The sequence below is a fragment of the Amyelois transitella genome, chromosome 11, assembly GCF_032362555.1.
Source record: "Amyelois transitella isolate CPQ chromosome 11, ilAmyTran1.1, whole genome shotgun sequence".
Taxonomy (NCBI): domain Eukaryota; kingdom Metazoa; phylum Arthropoda; class Insecta; order Lepidoptera; family Pyralidae; genus Amyelois; species Amyelois transitella.
Window position 1 is genome coordinate 5,302,462 of NC_083514.1, and position 22,348 is coordinate 5,324,809.

The 22,348-nt window shown below is 34.3% G+C and overlaps 3 protein-coding genes across 3 annotated transcripts; 2 read left to right on the plus strand and 1 right to left on the minus strand.

Moving 5' to 3' along the window:
* Nucleotides 1-1,666: 1,666 nt before the first annotated feature.
* LOC106134952 (uncharacterized) lies at nt 1,667-5,334 on the minus strand. Its single transcript, XM_013335103.2, has 4 exons — nt 5,040-5,334; nt 4,028-4,270; nt 2,641-2,805; nt 1,667-1,947 (listed from the first exon to the last, which is right to left on the minus strand). Exons 1-4 carry the CDS (start codon nt 5,148-5,150, stop codon nt 1,810-1,812), a joined length of 657 nt encoding a protein of 218 aa, XP_013190557.1. The 5' UTR covers nt 5,151-5,334; the 3' UTR covers nt 1,667-1,809.
* A 3,053-nt stretch (nt 5,335-8,387) lies between these two features.
* On the plus strand, nt 8,388-10,266 carry LOC106134940 (uncharacterized). Its single transcript, XM_013335087.2, has 2 exons — nt 8,388-8,562; nt 9,013-10,266. Exons 1-2 carry the CDS (start codon nt 8,514-8,516, stop codon nt 9,636-9,638), a joined length of 675 nt encoding a protein of 224 aa, XP_013190541.1. The 5' UTR covers nt 8,388-8,513; the 3' UTR covers nt 9,639-10,266.
* Nucleotides 10,267-17,550: 7,284 nt separating this feature from the next.
* Nucleotides 17,551-21,948, plus strand: LOC132902224 (uncharacterized). The gene is made up of 2 exons (XM_060946423.1): nt 17,551-17,590; nt 18,546-21,948. Exon 2 carries the CDS (start codon nt 18,547-18,549, stop codon nt 21,166-21,168), a length of 2,622 nt encoding a protein of 873 aa, XP_060802406.1. The 5' UTR covers nt 17,551-17,590; nt 18,546; the 3' UTR covers nt 21,169-21,948.
* Nucleotides 21,949-22,348: the final 400 nt, after the last annotated feature.

Genomic DNA, 22,348 nt, shown 5'->3' on the forward strand with positions numbered 1-22,348 from the left:
GCCCCTTTGTTGCTAATCATGGTGACTGATTTGAGGGGCCCATTTAGTGAGTGGCGAGTCACCACCTGCCACATAATAGTCACGTATTCATGATTATGGCAGGTGTCCGAACTTCTCCAGCAATAGCCCAGTTAAAATCCATCCAAACGTCAACTCCATAACCCATAATCCTTTTTCCCTTATTTTGTAATAGCTTCACCTCCTGCCGAGATCTGTTCATGGACATATTGTCTATTGATATGGCCGGGAACGGGTTTTGGCAGGAGAACAACATAACATCAACTTCTCCAAAGGGCCTCTACGTGTTGGATTTATATCCCCACGCAAGCCTCTCAAAAATCCGGGGTGTATAGACCCGTGAAATCTAAGAGAAAAATATGAATAATAGAATACCTTATACACTTACATATAATATAGTTTACATACATAAGTTTGACGATAAATATATACAGTATAATATAAAATAAACATACATATACTACATAAGTTGGATGATTGTGTAGTTTAAAAAAAAAATACTGGTCAAAAAGATGTTCATGGACTTGCTCCCTGAATGCTAATCTGTTAGGCGCCTTCCGAATAGATTCAGGAAGGGAATTCCACAGTCGGATGGCTTGTTCTTGGCGATGGGCAGGAGTGGCCAGAAGGTTATCAGAAGAGCGAAGGGATCGAGCGTGGGTAACGCTTAAAAGTGGGAACTTCGATTTAAGATAATCTGGAGCGAAAGGGTCGTTGAGAATAGTATACAGCCTGGATAGGATTCTAGCTATGAGACGAAAAGGAATAGGCAGCCAACCAAGCTGAGAACGAAAAGAGGAGACATGGTCATATTTTCGTAAATCAAATATGAAACGAATGCAATTATTGGCTAGTCTATCCAGCTTTCGATTCATTATGAAAAAATAAAAGGTAGACAATATAGTTTTCCTGAAATTGTTACTGTTACAAAATCTGTGTTATTAATTTAGTACTTACTTTATTAATTGCCTTATTGACAGGAAAGAAGTGATCACTGCAATGTACCTAACAACGGTCTTTCTTTTAAAGTTAGATAAAACAATAGTTGCTTACATTTTCATTATTATTCTAAGACGTACATACTTATAAACGTTTGTACATCGTCTAACTAAAAATCAGCTTTCTAGTATAAATACAACTAAGTATTCTGAGTGGCGCTGCTGTAGAGTATACTCTCTAGCAGCGCCCTATAAAGTAAAAATACATTTTTTCTTAAATTTACTGTATGTACATACTAAATTATTCCAACAGGGGGCGTTGCGGCAGAGTACAACATAAATTATTCGCGTACAGTGAAATAGGTACGAAGATGGGGTATTTATTATTCACTACAGATTTTAGAGATGGGCAAAAGCTAATATAACCAAAGCCGAAACACAGAAGAGCTAAGAAGGCTGGCGCTATATGCCCGCTGTTGTAGATTCGTTGCCCCTAATTGCGGCAGAAAAATAAAATAAAGAGATTGCAAAAATACAGTCTTTACTTTTCCACTGACAAAACGAGACACCAAGAAAACACTATTAAAAAATGACAAGAATAAAGAAACATTTTTAAATCCGAACTTTTTGGTTATCCCCAATACCCGCCTTTTTAGCAATGTAGGTATATAATTTATCGCTAATTAGGAAGTAGGAAGCCAAAAACACAATTACTGTACTGAACATTTATTCCCCATTTTTTATAAAATGACTGTTACATAAAGTAAATTGGAATGAAGTGCCAAAGGAAAACCTGTTATTCGATAAATTTAACTTCCACTTAACTAGTTTGCTACAAGTAAACACCATGCATTTACTTGTCTCTTACTTTGATGAGATCATTAAGATCTAATGCTACACATATTTCTTTTGAGTCTGTGCGCGGGTTTCTGTCCAGTATTTCAGTAATTGGATAGTAATTGTCACGATTATCAACGTTCCAGCCAGAATACTGAAAAAAAAGTAACATCAAAAATATGTACATCCATTTCAAACTAGAATACATAGCAAGGTAGACAAACCCAACAGTCAGTTCCAACACTAATGTGTGCAAGTGAAAGTTGGGTGTAGCAGAAAGAATAGCATGAAAGTAGAATAAATGCAGTGGAAATGTGAGCGCTTAGAAGTATGATAGGTGTAAAATTGAGTCACAAGGTAATAGCATGAAAGTAGAATATATGCAGTGGAAATGTGAGCGCTTAGAAGTATGATAGGTGTAAAATTGAGTCACAAGGTAATGAACAGTGTGATAAGTGAATGTTGTGATGTGAAAGGAGATATAGTGACAGGAATAGAAAAGGGGATGCTTAGATGGTTTAGTCACACACATAGAGGATAAATGAAAGCAGGTTGACTAAGCTAATATACAAAAAGAGTGGGACTGTTGGAGTGGGAAGGCCTAGACAAACATACCTTGATCAAATCAGAGACGTTCTAGTAAAAGGTCAGGTCAAGAGTAACCAAAACTGATGAGCTTGCATGAAGAGAGTTATGAATGTGGATGAAGCAAAAGAAGTATGCAGGGGTTGGGGCGAATGGAAAGATGTGGTAACTGCGTACCTCTTGGGGACAGAGGCATGATTAATGTATGAAATAACCTTTCCAGAAGTTTAAGCACATTAACCTTCATGTTGTCAGAACTTACCACACAAGTGCATTTATGGAGAATCTTTCCATTGGATTCCATAGGAATGAATTTTTGTAGAAGTGCTTTTCCATCTATTTTCCACAGATTTAATTCATCCAATTTTGAAACAACTGTATCACCATCCCACTTGACGTCAGATTTTAACAACACAAAATTCCCAGACTGAAAAAATAAAAATAATATATTGAAAACTTCTCACAACATTTAAGTAGGGTGATTGCGCTGGTTTTCGTCCAATTAGCGGAGTTGCTAGCTTTCAGACGTAAAAATAATATGATAAAGTATCCTAATGCAAATAGCTCATATTTGTTTATATACCTCATATAGTCTATTTTTGATAAAAATTAAGAAACTTTTAATTATATCTACATTGTTTTTTATATAAATAATTAAATGTTAAATGGCAGATTTCACTAGTTTTCGTCCAAAAAATTTGGTTTTCGCCCTGGTGTGATCTAGTTTTCGTCCAGTATGTAAAAAAGAGTAAAAGTGCAATGTTAAATAAAAACTGTCTTTATAATCTTTTATTTAATCAACAAAAATATTTATTCTTCAGCAGTAGATTTCCTGCTTTTTTTATTTCCCCGAATCCATCTATAACAATTAATTTCATAGTTTAGTACCTACTAGAAAAACCTGTTCGAATTAACAAGAAAATGTGTTAGAAGTAGATTCCACACTTTTATGGACGAATACTAATACAAAAATATTGCTGTTTAGTTTTCGTTCCATGCCATTTAAACATTTTTTTAAACAAGCAATACTGAGAAATTATTGGACGTTAACTAAATATCTTGTCAAATAGCCAATAAAGTTTATATCTAAAGAAAACACATATTTTTTTATAGGTCTGAAAAAGTAAAATGAACATTCCAAATATTTAGCTTGCTGTTTTAGTTTCCGTCCACGTGGACGGATACCAAATAATTAGTAAAATAGGCATGTCAGTATTCGTCCGCAAACTTTTACTAAGATTACTACAAAAACATTGTAAAATAACCTAAACATAATGTTAGTTATACTCTTAAATATCCTTACATGCCAAAATATTACCCAATCTATGTGAAATAGTCAAAAAACCCACCACGGAGTGTTCCTGCACCAGCTATTTTTTTTGTATCGGCAATGACGTCTACGAAACACGAACACATGCCGGCCACTGAGTTTAATTTTTTCGAAGTTTTCACTTGACAAATTGGATTTTGTGGTTATTAGAACTGTTGCTTAAGTATGAAGGATCGTGACAAGTTGCAACATGCGTGCATAGGTGTGTTTATATTCTTTTTATATGCGTTTAAAAGTGAAATGGACGAAAAGTAGAACTGGACGCCAAACCAGCGCAATTACCCTATTTCAAACTTTAAAATGTTCAAAAAATACTAACATGAAAGTGCTTTGGTACATCCTTAGATTGACTTGAATCAGATTTGTTTCCATCTGAACCATTTTTTTCATCATCTGACCCTTCTTCTTCATCAAGATCTCCTTCCTCATCTTCTCCTTCTTCATCCTCTTCAGCTTCACCTTCACTCTCTTCAGATGATGAGTTTTTACGTTTTTTCTTTGAATTATTAAGTGAGGCTTTTGTGGCTCGTTTACGTCCTCCACCACGAGCAGGTTGCTCATTCTGTAAAACAAGAAAACTTCAGTTGAAAAGAAATACGAAAAAAAAAATTAATGGAAGAGAATAAAGAAACCTTCTAAGAAAATAAATGTGGTTTTGAAAATATACGTAAGAACAGATCTGTTGACACCTAATAAGAAAAAAATAATCATTGTGTTGAGAATTTTAACATTGCAGCACTTCTTTTGAATTGCCAGTCACTTTGTTGCGCCAGTAATACATAGGATGACTTCATCAATACTAAACTATTTTTTAGGATCAAATTACAAATCATGCCATGGTACCTAGTAGTTGAGAAATCTATAATAATCCCCACTAATAATAAAGAGAAAAGATATGTATTTTTGTAACAAATAAATTTAAAAAACTACTGGACTGTCACAAAATTTGTATATATATAGAATAGACCTTCGGGAGTGGCATAGCCTTTAGTTTCTGAAATTTCCCGCGCAAAAGCTAATATTAATTCTTGTGAAAGTGTTTTTGGTTAGACGTCTTACGTCGTCAAAACAACTGAACCCATCTTCATGAAATTTTGTACACATATAGTGTGGAATATGAGGAACGACAGAGTAATTTCATGTGCCGCCGTGAGCTAAAGCTAATGTTGTCTATGTACGAGGAAAATAATAAAACAGCGTTTGGTATAATTTTATTTCCTAAAATATAACCTTAACTTCAAACGTGTAAAAGCTGTAGTCAGCTTGGCAATCAAACAACAACAATTGTGCTGTACGGTTGAAGTTAATTCTATATAAAAGATTAATATTACCGAATCGGCATCCGGCGTCCAATCTTCTCCTGAGTCTTGGAATTCTTCTGGCTCACCGCCGCCTGAGCCCTCGGAGTCTTCGTCTTTCTTAACAGACTTTCGCTTACGCATATTTGGCTTCAATGACTGGAATTCAAATAACACAGAGAAAATTCAACCCACGCCACAGATTTAGGCAAAAAATGACCGATAATCACCGAATATCCGAAACGGTAGGTAGGTATCTCTGCTTTTCCGAACAAAACGACGCATACCAAGCAATAGACAAACAGCTTTGGGGCTTCGGTTCGCTTGAGCATAGACTCGTTCGATCATCTAAAAGTATGACATTTTCATAGACTAAAGATTAAGAGCACTGATCTCTAATTTATCCTAGATAGGGATGTGACATTGCTGATAAAAAATCGATTTTTATATTATCGATTTATTTTTTAAGTATGAAAAATCGATTAACAAATAATCGATTTTTCTTAAGAAAATAATCGATTTTATTATATTGATAGATTTTTTCCAAATTTTTCAATTTATATATATTCATTAAAAATAAACAACAGAATCAGTAAGTTCTTATACAGGGTGACATTTAATTCAACTGCATTAATTTAACTGTTAAGTGTACTCATCTAAAGGATATTTAAAAACGTAAAAAGAAAAATATCGGTTCATATTTCAGAAAGTACGAAAAAAATTAAAAGTATCAAAATCCACGATCCTAAATACGTAATATCACCCCGGCCGGCGGAAAAGCGACGCGTAAGATTCAGAGGTCAACGACACAATGCATTCAGCTGAGCGATCTCGACAACTCTGTACTTTACTTGATACTAGAAAAATAATTTATTTTTCAGACATTTATTTACATGTTTAGTTTTAAATTATTTTTGTAGTATTGGTCTTAATAAAGCGTGTGACGTAGTTTTTGAGGGTTTTTTAAATGTGAAAATGATGAAGTTTAATTTAAATAAAAATAGGCTCAAACGGCTCAGAAGCATGGGTATATGTTTAAAAGGATGCAGTTGTTTTAAATGTCACCCTGTATAATCAACACAAATTAAAGTTTTTAACAATCAAGTTTGAAAAATGAAGTTTCAGCAACGAATAATGAATAAAATATCAACCGAATGTCGGTAAAATACTGTTCATCGACTAATTCTATCTAGAGAATGTTTGATTAAATTAATCATCTAAACTGTTTTAAGAGCACAGAAAGAATGCACAGATGGCGTTAATGTAATATTATGGAGCTATGATAGTATTCTTTGGCAGTTCGCGTTCCGGGCTCAAAGCCAGAAGACAAAAACATAATTTCGGAGTGCAATTATAGGATGATTATAAAAATCGATTTTTAATCGATTATTAATTTTAAAAAAATCAAGTATAAAAATCGATTTTTACTTTAAAAAAATCGATTTTTAATCGATTTTTTCCATAATCGATTTTTTTTTCACATTCCTAATCCTAGATCACATTATGACGATAGCCTGTTCATACGTATTAAGTGATATAGTAAATAAGTTAATTTTGACTTGATTCTAACTAAACTAGTGTTAGTTACCTCACATTCTATTTCCCTCTATGGTGCCGAAAATTGGTCTCTGAGACTGCAGGATCGCCGTAAAATCGACGCATTAGAGATGTGGGGCTGGAGACGCCTCCTAAAGATACCGTAGACGGCGTTTCGCACCAATATTTCCATCCTAAAAGAGCTTCATATTAAAGACCGACTTTCGTTAACTGTGCAATTACGAATACTAAAGTTCTTTGGTCTCATTTCTTGAAAAGAAAACTCGATGTAGAGACTGGTTATTCAGGGACAGGTGGAAGGCAAGAGAACACGCGGGCGATCACCAACTCGCTGAACTGACCTGATCAAAAAAGCTACTGAGTCTACCATGGTTCAGTGTACTCGCAACGTCTGTAACCGGCAGAAATGGAAGCACATCACTGAGAGAACAATCCTCGGGAAAGAATACGACCCGTCGAACACCTCTCCATGTACCTCGTCTCCACAACCACGACCACTCTGACAAGACTTACTTTAGTTCGACTAAGAAGACGACCTCCATCTCTTGTGATAGACAGATAGTAGCTCTGACGTAGTTTTCTGTCCTCACTGCCAATTTCCGGGATAGATGCGGTATAGTGCCAAGTGAGCTTAGCTCTCGGATCTTTGGATCTCGAATCTAGTAAGCAGGTTTGGCGACCGAGGTATACAACAGCTTATAGAAACTTTGTGTGTCAGAATCGCGGGTGTACCTCACGGATTTAAATATCTGTTTGGGATTAAAAACGTACCTGATGTGTACCTCAGTGTACCTATCCTAAAAATCTGTGTACCTCCTTCTATGTAAAGATTTTTAAATAAAATAGGTACACCCGCCATCCTGACGTCAGGACCACGGGTGTACCTCTAGTTAGCATCTGAGGTAAGTAAACTGTATATGTAGATTTGGTACCTCTTGTGTATCTGCAGAAACAAATATTACATAAATAAAAAATATTAAGGGTACCTACTGAGAAAATGAAAAAAAAATCTTTGACGTCGTTTTCATTTTATACAATATATATGAAAAGTATTTATCTCATTACAATTTCCTTCTTAAAAAAACAAAAATAATAAACTTATTCCATAATATGTTTAACAAATAATATAACAATGTACCTCCTTCTACCAAAACAAAGAAAAAAAAAAGCAAACACAGTCCAACAATAATATACATATTTACCCTAAATCTACTTAGTGGCTTAAAATTACCACTTGGTAGTGGTCTACCAAAAAGTGTAATACAAATTATCATTATTATTTGTAATATTATTGCTATTTAAAGTACTTGGTGATGATGGCAGAATTTGAGTACACTCAAATTCTGTTACTGACAAACATCATCATAATCAATAGTATACCTAATCATTAGAAGAATCATGTCGTAGTCTTTTATTATGTGTTTTGTTTCCTCGCAATTTTATTACCTGAAGAAAGTATAATTCTAAGTACCTTCCTACTACTTTATCTGTCATACTTTATTTTGTATATCCCTTTATTTTGGCTAAAGCCTCCTCCGTACTAGGTTTCACTGAAAATCAGCGCAATATGAACAATGTAATGTTATCTTTTGCGCCAAATAAAGATTCTTTTTCTTTCTTTCTCTACATCAATTATTATCAGTTTGTTATTTACCTTTCTTATTTTATATATTTTTATCTCATCGCAGTGCGTTGGTTATTGAGCTTCAATACTATCGATAGTCTTCTTGCGCGTCGATAGTATTAAATGTTAACTGAGCTATCAATAGACCAATCGAATCGACTCAACTGTCGATAATAAATCGGTTGACATATATCGGTAACACTACACTACTGTCAAGCGTGTCAAGTAAAACATTTGATAATGACGCAGTTTTTTCTAGCAAACAAATAGTAAAATGCCACAGCAATGCGACTAAAGTAGTAATCTTTAAGTTTATTTTGTGTCCCATGCGCTTATTTATTTATTCTTCAGTGAGTTTGCGACTAATAATAAATGGTGGGTACCTCGTGTTTAGCTATTTTTAAAATCACCGATATTGTAAAATATCTATTTGAGATTGGTAAATTTGACCTTAATTTTTGTTCTATGTTATTATTGCACTTATTCTGACATCTCATCCTGTGTAAAGTATTTAAGGCTTAGTATATAGCTATAAAAATGGACAGCAAGTCAACTCAGCTACTAGCAATGCTAGCTTACAGTAATATGAATGTTAATGTAGTAAGGTGTGTAGTAAAATCGGTGTTATTCAAGCTTAAAATACTAAGAGATATTGTAATGGACAGAAATGCCATGATGCATTGGAACTATTATTACCTACGCACCAAGTAGACTTCAGCAATTTCTCATTAACATTCTGTATTTTTTAAGTTACGATAGATATTTAAATAGATGTAGTAAAAGACTAAGTGTTCATAAAGTTACATATGTGTGTATTTATTTCAGAGGAAATGGCGAAGGAAGATTTATTACGAGTTGAAATGCGAAAACTGGAAATTCAACCCAATAAACCAAATTTTATAGTTAAAGAAGATAATCCATTTAATCATCAGAGCCTTCGCCTATGTGTATTTTCAAGATCTACCAAAAAATACAAATGTTTTTGTACTTTACCAAAACGCAATATAATTCCAACAATTAGCAAAAAGAAAAACAAAAGTGTACTGAAGGAACCAGTTTTGAAATTGCTTCAAAATAGTAATAGTGCCCACAAAGAATTAAACAAACCTGTAGATAAAACAGATTGTCCAACACATAATCTTAATTCTGATATTATAAGTTTGTGTTCTCTTGTTGATGACTGTAACCAGCTAAGGATATCTCCTAATGTTAAGAAAAATTATGTTGTTAATTCAGAACAAAATAATCGTGCATTATGGTGGAAAAATGACATATCACATGCAAGAATAGTTAAGAAGACTGTAATGGAATCAAATCAAGGAAGTTCTTGTTCGCAACAAGCCCTCAATCCGCCATGCGATATCACAATTGATGAACTAGCTAGTTATTTTGAAACATTGGTCCATATACCAAAAAAAATGTCATCTATGGCCGAAATGATGTATATTTAGATATTGCTGTCATATAGAGAATATTAAGTGGTCCAATTTCTTAGGGCATTTTCAATAACAGTTTTCTGTAAGAGTATTTTGTGGAAGAAGATTTGGGAAACTATTGATGTTTTAATGTGAAATAATGAGTTATAAATGATTAGTGAATGTTAAAACAAAACCTTTGTATGTGGCCAAGTTTTAATTAAATCAGTGAAATAATTTTATTAGACTTGGAATAGTAAGATCATGTTATAATTGAACATGTGTTGGCAATTTGTCTGACCATTTATTTTCAATTGTAATATAACTGTTTTCTTGGAAATCTAAAAGCTCCTTGCTGGACATTTGGGATTCATTATTTTTATCTTGTTTTAGATAGACATTTTTAAACTGTTATTTACAGTGAGCCACTGAGAACGTTTACCACCTGCAATATGAAGGTGGTTAACCTTTCTATGGGGCCCACATTATACTTTCAATTTCCCAGTTGTGTATCGTAACAAGCATATTACAAATTGAGGTTCTCAATATAGTAATTTTAAATATGAGATGTCATTAATTTTAATATCTCTTAACTTAGTGAAAATTATAACCTATATATGCATATATTTTTTATAGTCTCCAATAAAATTATTCATACATTGGATTTCAATGGAATTTATCATAGGAAAAACCTTAAAAGCAATTTTTTACATACATACTTTCCACCTGCCACAATCCCAAATAATTTTTTACTACATCCACATTGATGCACGCTCGTCGGTTAGAGTCAACTGTACCTTGGCCAGGACATTTTCAATTTCCCAAGGTATGGTTGCCCATACATGTATTTAGTCAACCTGTATTCATTCATCCTCACCACCAAGCATTCCCTTGTAACTATCTATGTCTTCTTTCATATTCTCTTTTTCCCATGCTGTTCTTAATTTCTTATCCTCAGTCGCTTTTCACCGCTTTTATTCTACTCACTCCCATACAAGTCTCGAGACACAGCAGCTCGCCTATGCACCGCCTGACAAGCCCAAGTAAATGTTTTTATTTAAACCAGGGACGTAATGACCGAAGGTCAGATGAATAGTACCCTAATCTCACGGGCCACAAAGACACGCAATGCTTTATTCACTCTCCTTTCAATACTATCACTACCATACCTTTCACCTGCTTTCCTTTCATCCTAGATATAGGTACAAACTCTTTCTCTTGCCCTACTTTTGCCAGCGTGAAAAGTAACTTCCTGAGTACTTGACACCCACACTATGAGTAAATGTATGTAAAATTTTGATGCAGTGCTCTTGTCGTGAAAGACGGACACACAACACAGTTTCATATTTATGATATGGATAAAATATCATGGAAATTCAATGTATAGTTTTCAAATAAAAGCAAAACTATCTAATTGCATTCTATGAGATCGATTCAATACAAAACGCTTTCTTATGTCAAAACTTTTATACTTACCTATGATTTTTTTTCAATATTGGTAAATGTATGAATAAATTTGCAGAATAATGTACCTAATCTTAATTTTCATACAATAAAATAAAATGAACTTTTTAATAATCAAAGTATTTACTTCAATTCTAGTTATGCCCGCGACTTCGTTTGCGTGCAGTTTGAAATGAGTTATAAACGAAATCCCTCAGGAAGATCCAGTGGATTTTGAGTAATGCTCGTTCAGACAGAAAAGAACATTAAAAACCGCAAGTTCGTCATCTGTATCGAAATCTTAGTATACTTTTTCCAAATTATAACAGTTTTATTGTATGTCCATACAATCACGTCTTTATCCCTTACGGGGTAGAAAGCCAACTCTTACAAAGGATGAAAGGCCACGTTCAGCTGTATGGCTTAAAGATTTGTGATTCAAATAGCGTCAGGTTCCTAGCTCATCGCCTAAAAATATCCCAAGTATATTGGCCTATCCCTTAATCGGCTTTTACACGTATATGGAAAAGAAATGGAGTTCAAAAGTGCCAGGACCCACAAGGCAGAATGTTAAAGATAACATTGTGCCTTGTGGGTCCTGGCACTTTTGAACTCCATTTCTTAATCAAGAATTAAGGCCACTTTAATACCTTTATTTACGGGAAAGGTACGGAAATAGATACTTAACAGTTCGCTCATTTGGTAGAACATTGACGGAATTGCATTTTATTAAATTTTACAGGAAAGCAAGTTTAAAGTTTGTGGAGCCATATCACCTTGATTATACAAGTTTAGCCAAGTATTTTATTCTTAAACTGTAGTTAGGTTGATATACTTATATATTCCGTATTTTTTTCGTCAAAAAAACATAATTTTAGGGTCTATATAGTCAACTATAACATAAGATACCTACAATTCCGTCATTGTATCCCTAAGGCTTAGTAAATTCTGCAGCGTGGCCATAAATATTGTTATGCATTTATGACAAAATAAAACAACGCTTTATCAAAATCTTGAAGAAAACTTATTTATTTAAGAAGAAAACACTAATCAGTCTTTTTGTAGTAGGTAGTTTAAACTTGAGCTTTTACTTACTTACTAATTAAACTTTGAGAATCATTAAATCTTATGTACTTACTAAACAATAAGAAATGGTAGTTAAATCACAGCTCAGTAGCTTATTATAACTTGTAATGTTAAACATTTTTATCACTTTTATAATACCTACTAGGTAACTTATGCATTGAAAATACTCTCATAAAAAGAAGAATAGTATCCAGGTATAATATTTTTTTGAATCAATTCTCGTAAATTGTTTTTTTTTTATAGCAATAGGTATCTTACTACGGTAAGCGGGTTTTAAACTAATATTTTGAATTTCTTTTGTTGGACTCTTGGATCTCGCTCTCACAATTTTTGTTTCCACTTCTATCCAGTCTTCATCATATCCATTTTTGTATTTGTAAATTTCGCCATCCTTTTGAAATTGAATTAATTTTATATCATTCGTTTTAATTGTATTTCCTTGAATGTCTTTTGTAGTATTCAGTCCAATTTCTTCAGTCAAGTTTTTAAGATCGTAGAAATCATCGTAATTCATTTCTTTCACTTTAAACGGATTTCCTATTTTCTTTGCAGACCTAATAATCTGAAGGTATTGTTCGGGCACATAGATTGGTCCAGACTTCTTTGCCCTTTTAATAGCCTTTTCGATGATTGAGTGAGCAGTATCTCCCTCATTTTGGGTATGTCCTCGAATTAAGAATTTATGAGTAATTGTGTTAATTCGTAAACTCTTGACAGCATATAAATACATCGAAAGAATGAATCTGGAAAAGTAAAAGTGAAATTCAGTTTACAATTAGGTATTTAATTGTTGAATCTCTGAATAGGTAGTAATAAATAATACAAATAGTAGAAAGTATTTAACCAACCTGTTTTTTTGTTGTCCTCCACAATTGTCAGTATAAAATACAACGTCAGAATTAGGATAATTTTCGGATATATTTTGTAAGAATTTGTACACGCAGGATCCAATCTCAGTTGATCATAATATTTCTTTCTCAGTTACATAGATAGTAATGTTTTTCAATTAAAATAACTCATTAGGTACTTACGTAATTCGATTAAAATATTTTTTGGAGCAATAACGACTTTACTGCCAAAAATTATAAAATTTCGTCTTTATTTCCGCCAAACACACACAAAATTTGGGACAACATCGACGTACTTACATCAATACCGTCATTGTTGACCCAGAGGAAAGAAAAAAAGATGTCATAATTACCTTTCCGTCGATGTAGCACCAAAACACGTCATCACTTCACGGAGCCCCCCGCGCAACTGACCGTTACGGCGATGTTGCCGCGAAATCTTTACGAAAGTTCACTAAAGAACATTGACGATCACGCCATCTCGCGAAAAATAGTCGGAAACTGATTTCTGTCTTTGTTTCTCCAAACGTATTTACCACTTACGAGCCGTTTGTCATACTTAACTCAATTTTGAAAAAAAGTGCAATTCCGTCAATGTTCCACCAAATGAGCGAGTTCTGTGTGATTCCTGGCCCAACACAAATTCGCAATTAACTCGTAATGTAAGTACATATAACGTAAAAAGTTCTTTCTTTTACAGACCCAAAGAGCTTTTAAAATTTTCACGTGTCATGACAATCACCTTTATGTCAATATCTTTACCCACCTATAAATAAGCACCTATTTGAGAAGGAATTTTCCATTCTTTTTTTCTATGGTCTAAAATTTTACGTGGTATACTTACTCGTATTCTACGGTCATGAATCAGTCTCTCTCGGAAGCAAAATTAAAATATAAGTTTAAACATTTCTAGATTAAATCTCCATTTTTTTGATGATAATATAGGATACATTTAATCCATTTGAAATGCAAAACACTTACATTGGTCTGTATAAAATTGTGCTAAACGCTTATACGTATACATCGAATTATTTATTTTTCTGCCTCCTTGTGGCCTTAGCTTCAATATTGTGTTTGTGGATCTATGAAAAACCTATTTTCTACAAGGTATGTTGGGATTGATATTTTATATATTGCTCATTTTATCAAACTAACTAAGAATTGGTTACAAGAATGATCACTATTTGCATACCAAATTTCATCAAAATCGATCGAGCGGCAAAGCCTCGGTTAGGGTATACGAAAGGGTGCGCACTTTTTGGGACTTAAAATCGGCTGAAGTCCGCCACATGCACCCGCTGGTAGTCTACATTCACGCGCTCCCCATCCACCAGCCTGCGCCGGATCGACGGGGCTACCTCCAACACCGCGTTGAAATACCGCTCACATCGGTTATTGAGGAGGAAACAGAGTCGGATATCGTCACGGGGAACTTGGTTTTGGTGGCTCACAATACCGACTAGTTCTTCTTTTTGGATATCCTTACTAACTCCCTTGAGGATGATGAGGGGGCGACGGAGTTTAGATTCTTCTGCGACTATGTTTGGGACGTTGTTCACTTTCCGTAACGCCTCGTTACGCTGTTCTACAGTATCAAATTCAACCTTCAACATGTTTTGGCGCAAGGGTTTGACTTTGGAAGGAGCAAAGGTAGTGTTGCGGAATGAGATGTTCTTTTTCCATTCGTCGTACACCACCGGTTGCTTGTCACCGGTCTCTTTAGCCTTGACGATAATGGAAGGCAGAATGCGCGACGGGGGAGAGGGAGTAGGGAGTTTCGGGAAGGGCGACGCCACGGCCGCGGCAAAAGACTTGGTGGGCACTGGTGGAGAGGGGATAATGGTGGTGGAAACCGGCGTCATCGATTTGAGTTCCTCTCGACTGCATTCCCGAATGACCGAGACTAGTGAACTCTTGTCCGGGGGTCTTCGGCACTCGGAGGCACAGTGGCTGGTTCGGGCGATGTTAGGATGTCCACACTGGGGGTTAGAAGATCGTCAGTGTTAGTTAGGTTAGGTTAGGCTATGAACCACACAAAGCCTAGCGAGCGAAGCGAGCGGAGCGATTGAACTCGGTCAAAAAAGGTTAGGTTTAGATAAGTGTTAAAGAAATTATTTTTTAAGGTCATATGAACTTTTTTTGTAAACCCCCTTAAATAAGGATTACGTAAAAGAAGTGACGATATCTCTGGAACTATAACCCGCAGCGATAAAGTTCATATTATGACCTTAGGGGATGCTTTTGGTCGTATCTAAGCCCTGGCATCATAAAAAATAGGGCTTAACAGGGCAAAAAAAAATCGGCGAAATTTTTCTAAATCCCAAAGAAGTGCGCACCCTTTCCGAGACTCTGACCCATCATTTTGATGAATGTAAAATTATTTGACTCATACTTAGCCTGAAAATGTTTCTGAAACAACATATCCATTTATGTGGTCAGTTAACCCACACGTTTTAAATTTTGTGATCCTTTGATACAATATCCAATCCTCTCTGGGGAGTAAAGTCTGTCTGTGTTCTTGTAGAAAATTGCCATAGGCAACAAAGGTTGCTTATAACAAAGATGGCGATATCCCCCGGAGCAAAACAATATTGTTATGTCTAAGATGAAGAGTTTATGGTGACGCTCTGGGAACACATCACGCGCAATCGCAACAACAATAGCGTTACTAAAAATACTTTTCTTTTAGCTGATATTTAAAAAAAGTAAGCAATCTAGTACGATGAGCTCACAAAGTAAAGTAATATTAGACGAGAGCTCTCTCGTGGTCGATGAGATCTCCGACAAGACACCGGCTATTCTAAATATTAAAATTGAAGAGGGAGCCCGAATCGATAATTACGAGACCTAGACCAGCTAACTAGTTACAGATAAATATACGAACAATATATCAAGCTGACAGCGAAGATATAAGAAACATATTTCGTCACTTAAATTCTGTTGCTTCTTAAACTGTACCCTTAACATACATTATTTCCTTGGGATCTTTATAAGGTTCTAATAAAAAAAATACAACTTTTATTGCATTTTCCATTTATGTAAGTAGGCTGTATTAAATTTGAATCCATAAGTTGATGCAATTAAAAAAATAATAATTGCAGGTACTTTTGTCTATACACAATTACAAATCTTTTTTTTTACATGTATGTTATTACTAAATAATTTATATTTCATAACAGAAGCTGAAGAAATATAATTCTAAAGGAAGTACATACCTAGAATTAAAAAAAATTATCTTAAATAGAAAATTAATAATTGTTAAGCTTGAACAAGTGTAAGATTTAATTAACGCATTAATTGCGTTACCCACTATTTAATTAGGTTGCACAAAAAAATTTATGACTTATTTATATTTGGATTCCAATGCAGCCAAGACATGAGAAGTAATTATTTTAGGGAAGGTATCCTATTCGGAAATAAATCGAACCGCTCTGTCTATTCTATGTATATAACTGAACGAAACTATTTCTATAATAATATTTGATTGATTTATGAATGGCGAAAGAAATGTTTGCTAGTTTTAAAAGCTCGTCACTACCTACGTTTCAACATAAATATAAAAATTCAGTACAAACTTCTATAGATGGCGAAAATTAACCCCTGGGCTCCACTTCAAAGAGGTGAAGATGTAACCGTGACTAAGGCAACAAGGAAAATCTTGCATAGGTAAAAGGTAACCAAAACAGAAGATATTGAATCTTTACGAAATAGCCGATTTTAAATCATCTTAACATCGAATATACCTAAACAACTTTCGTTAAAAAATAATGACGTATACTCGTAAAATGAAAAACCAATCTGAATTAAGTTTACAGTAAAAGAAATTACAGCTTTATTATTCAAACTCGTATGTAACTGATCAATTTTTATTGTTTAGTTCTATTTATTAAAAATAATATGGAAGATTTCATTAACATAACACTAATAGAAATTACGTTTAGAAGAACACATCAGAAAATGTTTTATTTGCTTATACGTGCACATTAAGTCAGGCCGCAGTGGGTTGGCTCGGGTCACAGCTCACGTGTGTATGAACTATCGCAAATTATGCTGGAGCGAAGCGGGCCGGCACATTCCGTCGCGGATTCTGTCGGTGATGCGTCCTGTCCCGGACCACTGCGCCCCATCAAGGGTACTTGGCCTTACGGTTATTTTTAAATCCTCGGAATTTAAAATCTTTCAATACGCTGCGAGCTGGCATGTAGAAGCTTCTGTAAAAACATTTTGCAGTGAAAAAACATCGCAAAAATTGCATCGATGTGACTGGGACTCGCTCGGCCGATCTTAATGGACGCGCACTTTGTGAACCAAACATAAACATTGACTACGCTAACAATACATGTACAGTGCAAATTCTATGAATTGCATTAATTTTTTAACAGATTAACACTTATATGCATAGTGCGGACAAATGTATTATGCTTAAGATTCGAGTTTATTCTGTACTTCTGTACCAGTTTATTTATCAACTGTCAAAAATAATGGTTATAGGTAAGTTCTATTCGTACTTATATAAGTAATTTGAAATTCTACACGAACTAAACACACTGAAATAAATACATACCGTAAAATGTGGCAACATTACCAAACCCGTGGCAAGATTTCCATATTGTAGGTATTTTACTTATAGTTGCCTATCTTAAAAAATTGCAATTAAATAAACGGAGTTTAAATAGTAGTATTTTTTCAATAGCGTAGGGAAACATTTTTTATAATTTTCTTACTGGCAACACTGACGATTATTTCAATATGGCTGTTCATTGTCAAGGCGTGGGAAAGCGTCGTCCAACAATTTTTGTCAAATTGTGTCTTCAGAACGTAGAATAATTGTAAGAGGTGAGTATTATTTTGATATTGCATGTAGGAAATGGTCGGGATTGCATCTGATTAATTGTTTAATCGCTACTTTTCTTTTTCATTGAAATATCGGTAGAGGTAATGTTGTTTGAGGTTAGGTAAAGTTGACACCGACTGCTTTGTGGTAACTTTACCTACAGCTAGGGTTGGCATAAATTAGGTATTTCATGTACCTATGTATGCGTGCTTTGTTTGATACGTGTGAATGTTTTGTTTTTATATAGGTATGTGTATAACATGAATATCCTGCGCTACTAACGCATAAAAGTGCTTGAATAACTTCGATTATTTTCATGATGATTATTTTCATGAGGAGCTCGGTGGCCCGACGGGAGTGCGCATAACCAGCGCTTTCGCAAATTAAGCGACACCGGGCGTGGTCTGCACATGGGTGGGTGCCCACAAGTGGCATACAAATTTCTTGAGTTCCTCCGAGCTTCGGAAGGCTCGTATAAGCCATTGGTCCCGGCTGTCATTATTGTATTAGGCAGCCTAAAAAATCTGATACCAGTGTTGGCCACTAACACACCCAAAAAACAAAACAAAACAATGATGGAAAACTATTAGTACAAAGTAATTTTAAATGAAAAAATGCTCTTATTATGTGTATTTTTATTTATTTTTTGTTTCTTGACCTCAGGCTTTTCGGGGATTTTGTGAATGCTTTATGCTTATGTGTGCTTATCTGGTAAGTATCTTTTTGTTTCAGAATGCCCCCCAAAAAAAGAGACAGAAAAAAGCTTGGGGCTAGGCCCTATAAAAATTACACCGATGAGATGATGGCCTTGGCTATTGAGATGGTAGAAACAAAAAGAATGACTTCTTACGAAGCCGAAAAAACCTTTAGCATACCAAGAAGAACTATTGAAAAAAAAGTAAAAAAGAAACATTCCGACAAACCAGGGCCACCCTTCAAGTTATCGCCAGAAGAAGAACTGAACTTTGTGAAAGTTCTTATTGTGGCCTCAGATTACGGAGCTCCGCTGACGCAACTTGATCTCCGAATTCTAGTCCATGAATACTTAAAGAAAAATAATAGGAGCGATATTTTTCATGATAAAATGCCCGGTGAATGGTGGGTAAAAAATTTTATTGAGCGCTACCGCGACAAACTAAGTCTGAGAGCAGTGCAGAACATCAAAAGGGCCAGAGCAGAAAAAACTCTGTCAGAATTTCAGCAGTTTTTCAATAATATAAAGTCTGTATTGGAAAACGTGCCTCCGACGCACATTGTGAATTATGATGAGACAAATTTCTCCGACGACCCCGGCTCTGCTAAATGTATTTTTCGTCGTGGTACTAAATATCCGGAACGCGTAATGAACAGTTCTAAGGGCTGTATATCAGTCATGTTTGCAGGTACAGCCAACGGATCAGTGATGCCTCCATACGTTGTATATAAAGCGGAGAGCTTGTGGTGTCAATGGGTCGAAGGAGGACCTGAAAATGCGCGGTTTAATCGAACCAAAAGTGGTTGGTTCGATTCAACAACGTTTCTTGACTGGTTTAACACCATAATTGTGCCTTGGGCACGAAAACTAGAAGGTCCAAAGGTCGTGATTGGCGATAACCTTTCCAGCTACATCAATTCGGAAGTCATAGAATTGTGTGAAAAATATAATATTCGATTTGTCCTTCTGCCACCAAATTCGACTCATCTGACTCAACCGCTGGATGTAGCGTTCTTTGGCCCCTTGAAAAAGGTTTGGCGAAAAATTTTAACTACTTACAAGATAGAAAATCCGAAGCAAGCAGGGCTTAATAAGTCTCATTTTCCACCTCTACTTGCAAAGGTGATGGATGAAGTTAACATGACAAAGAAAGAAAATGTTGTGAGTGGATTTAGAGCGACAGGTATTGTTCCATTCAATCCTCAACAAGTGTATAAGAAAATTCCCGAATGTCTTCCAGATGAGACCATTTTTTCTGTGGATCAAACATTACTTGATTATTTGAAAGAAAACAGAAAACCAAATGAAATAAAAAGAGGGAGAAACAAAAAGTTAAATGTCCAGCCAGGAAAATCAATCACTACATCAGAGCTTAATCAAGTTGAAACGGACAACAAAAAACAAAAGAAAAATAGATTAGAAAAAGAAGCAAAAACTAAAGAAGACTTAGACCTAATAGTATCTGAAGAAGGATATATACCTGATGCTAGAATGACACGTAAAACCCAGATAAAATCCAAAGAAAAAACACTTGATACAAAAATTGATGAGTTCAGTGGGAAACTATCGGCTATCCAAGTAAAAATTTGTGGAAATTTAAGCGGAGATGATATTTCACATGATGAACATTCAATTGAATTAGACGAAGCAACTATAGACCAAATTAAGCGACGAAAGCGCTCTTTAAAAGAAAAAAACTTACAAAATACAAAACCGGCAAAAAAATGCAAGCACATTGGGTCGACCACCACAGAAGATTCAGAATATAGTGTTCACAGTGAAATAGAAATATATGACTTAGAAGATTTAGATGATGAGACTGATTATGATGTAAAAAAAAGAATAGACATAATTGAATGCAGAATATTTGATGAAATTGCAAAAATAGAATACATGGAAAACAATAATAACACAGATAAATATCAAATAAAGCAGAATAAAATTGAGACAGATCTAGAAAAACAAAATAATGATGAAGAAGATCAAATAAACACAGAAAAAGAGACAGCAAACTTAGAGGATAAACAAGAGAAACAAGATAACACAGAAAATGAAACTGCGGAAGAAGAACAAAAAGACACAAAAAAGAAAAAAGAAATGACAGGCAATGATTACACAGAGAAAGAAACAGAGAGTGAAACTAAGAAAGAAAAAGAGAAGAATGCAAAAAATTTTAATGATCCCACAGAGAAACAGAAAGAAATAGAAAATGGCTTTGAGACAGGACAACAGAAATATACAAAAAAGAAAATCACACAAAATGATACTGAGACTAAGAATTATATAAATAAAAATGAATTTTTAAAGACAAAAGTGGGTGAATCAGAAGAGAAAAAGATAAAAGTACAGAAAAAGATCGAGAATGATGGAGTTAGCTGGGCTGAAGGAGACACAATCTTAGCAAGATATTATTCACGAAAATGGAAGTATTTCGTCGGCATAATCAAGCATGTTAATAGACATGAAAAAAAAAATTCAGTTTCGTACTATAAAATAACACGCATGAAGGATGGTATTCTGTTTGTTATGCCTAAAAAAGCGGATGAAGATAATTATCTGCCAGAAGATTCTATAGTAAAATCTGTTCAATTATTACAAATATCAGAATATCCTGAAAAATATGTTCTTATGAACGAGGAAGATAATATTTATTTTGATTAAATTTTAATTGGTTTTGTCCTCTGTAAGTCGTGCCATTTAATCTTCGAACCCTATAGTTTTTAAGATTAATTTTTTTAAGGCCATTTGTCACAATTTTGAATTTTATGTTGAAGTTAATTTTTCAGAAAGTCTTTATTAATTTATAAGTAAAAGAGATTAAGACTGTTTTACTATTAATTTTTGTACTTAAGAAGTACAAAAATGTGCAATTTTTATATTCACTTTTAATTTAACAATAAAGAAACAAAAGTATTTTTGTTGTTTTTCATTTACATACGTATTGCTTTCCCCTTTTTCAAAATAATAATCTTATGTATCTAATATATCTAATTATATTGCAGAAAAAAATGTTTACTTGTTCCCGTTTTTTGACAGCCCTATGAGTCAAATCATATTTGTATGTAAACTGCAATGAATCCTTTGGCAACTTTACCTGTTGATAGTGTTACCACTTTTTAACATATTTTTCTTCTTTTCTGGTTTAGTTTAAATAACTCGGCCGAATTTATTGTCATCTTTGCCTAGGGAATTATTTTGTACGCAATAATAACGGAATACAATGCATAGGTAAAGTTACCAAAAATGTGTCAATTTTACCCACGTTCTTAATTTACGGCTACAGCTTAAATTAGTTAGTTTTGTGTAATATAAACAGCAAAAAACGTCAGACAAAGGCATAATAAGTGTTTAGAAAAAGTTTCATATCTTTGCGTCTAATAGACAAAAAAGTACATAGATTTCTTTCTAAAAATATGGTAATGTTGCCACATTTTACGGTACATTTATCGGATTATTTTATACAAATATATTTATTAGTTATTACATAACATACGCATACAGTAAGAATTACTGTATGCGTGAATGAGCGGAGTAATATCATTATGGTACTTAGATAAGTATATGAAATAAAAATTACTTAATTATCATCGAAATTACATTCGCTGCATATATTGTCATTTATATAATTATGATATCAGTTGCAACTTCGAATATAAGGATACCCATGATGACTAAAATGTTTTGTCCACATGCTTGGAGCTATTTAGGTACTACAAATTATCGAAAACGAATTACGATGAAGATATAATTGCAGTTATGATAAATCTTGCATATTAATATGTTTCACTGGTAAGTTTACATGTTAGTCTAGTCACTGCTTGACACAAAATCACTCGAAGGT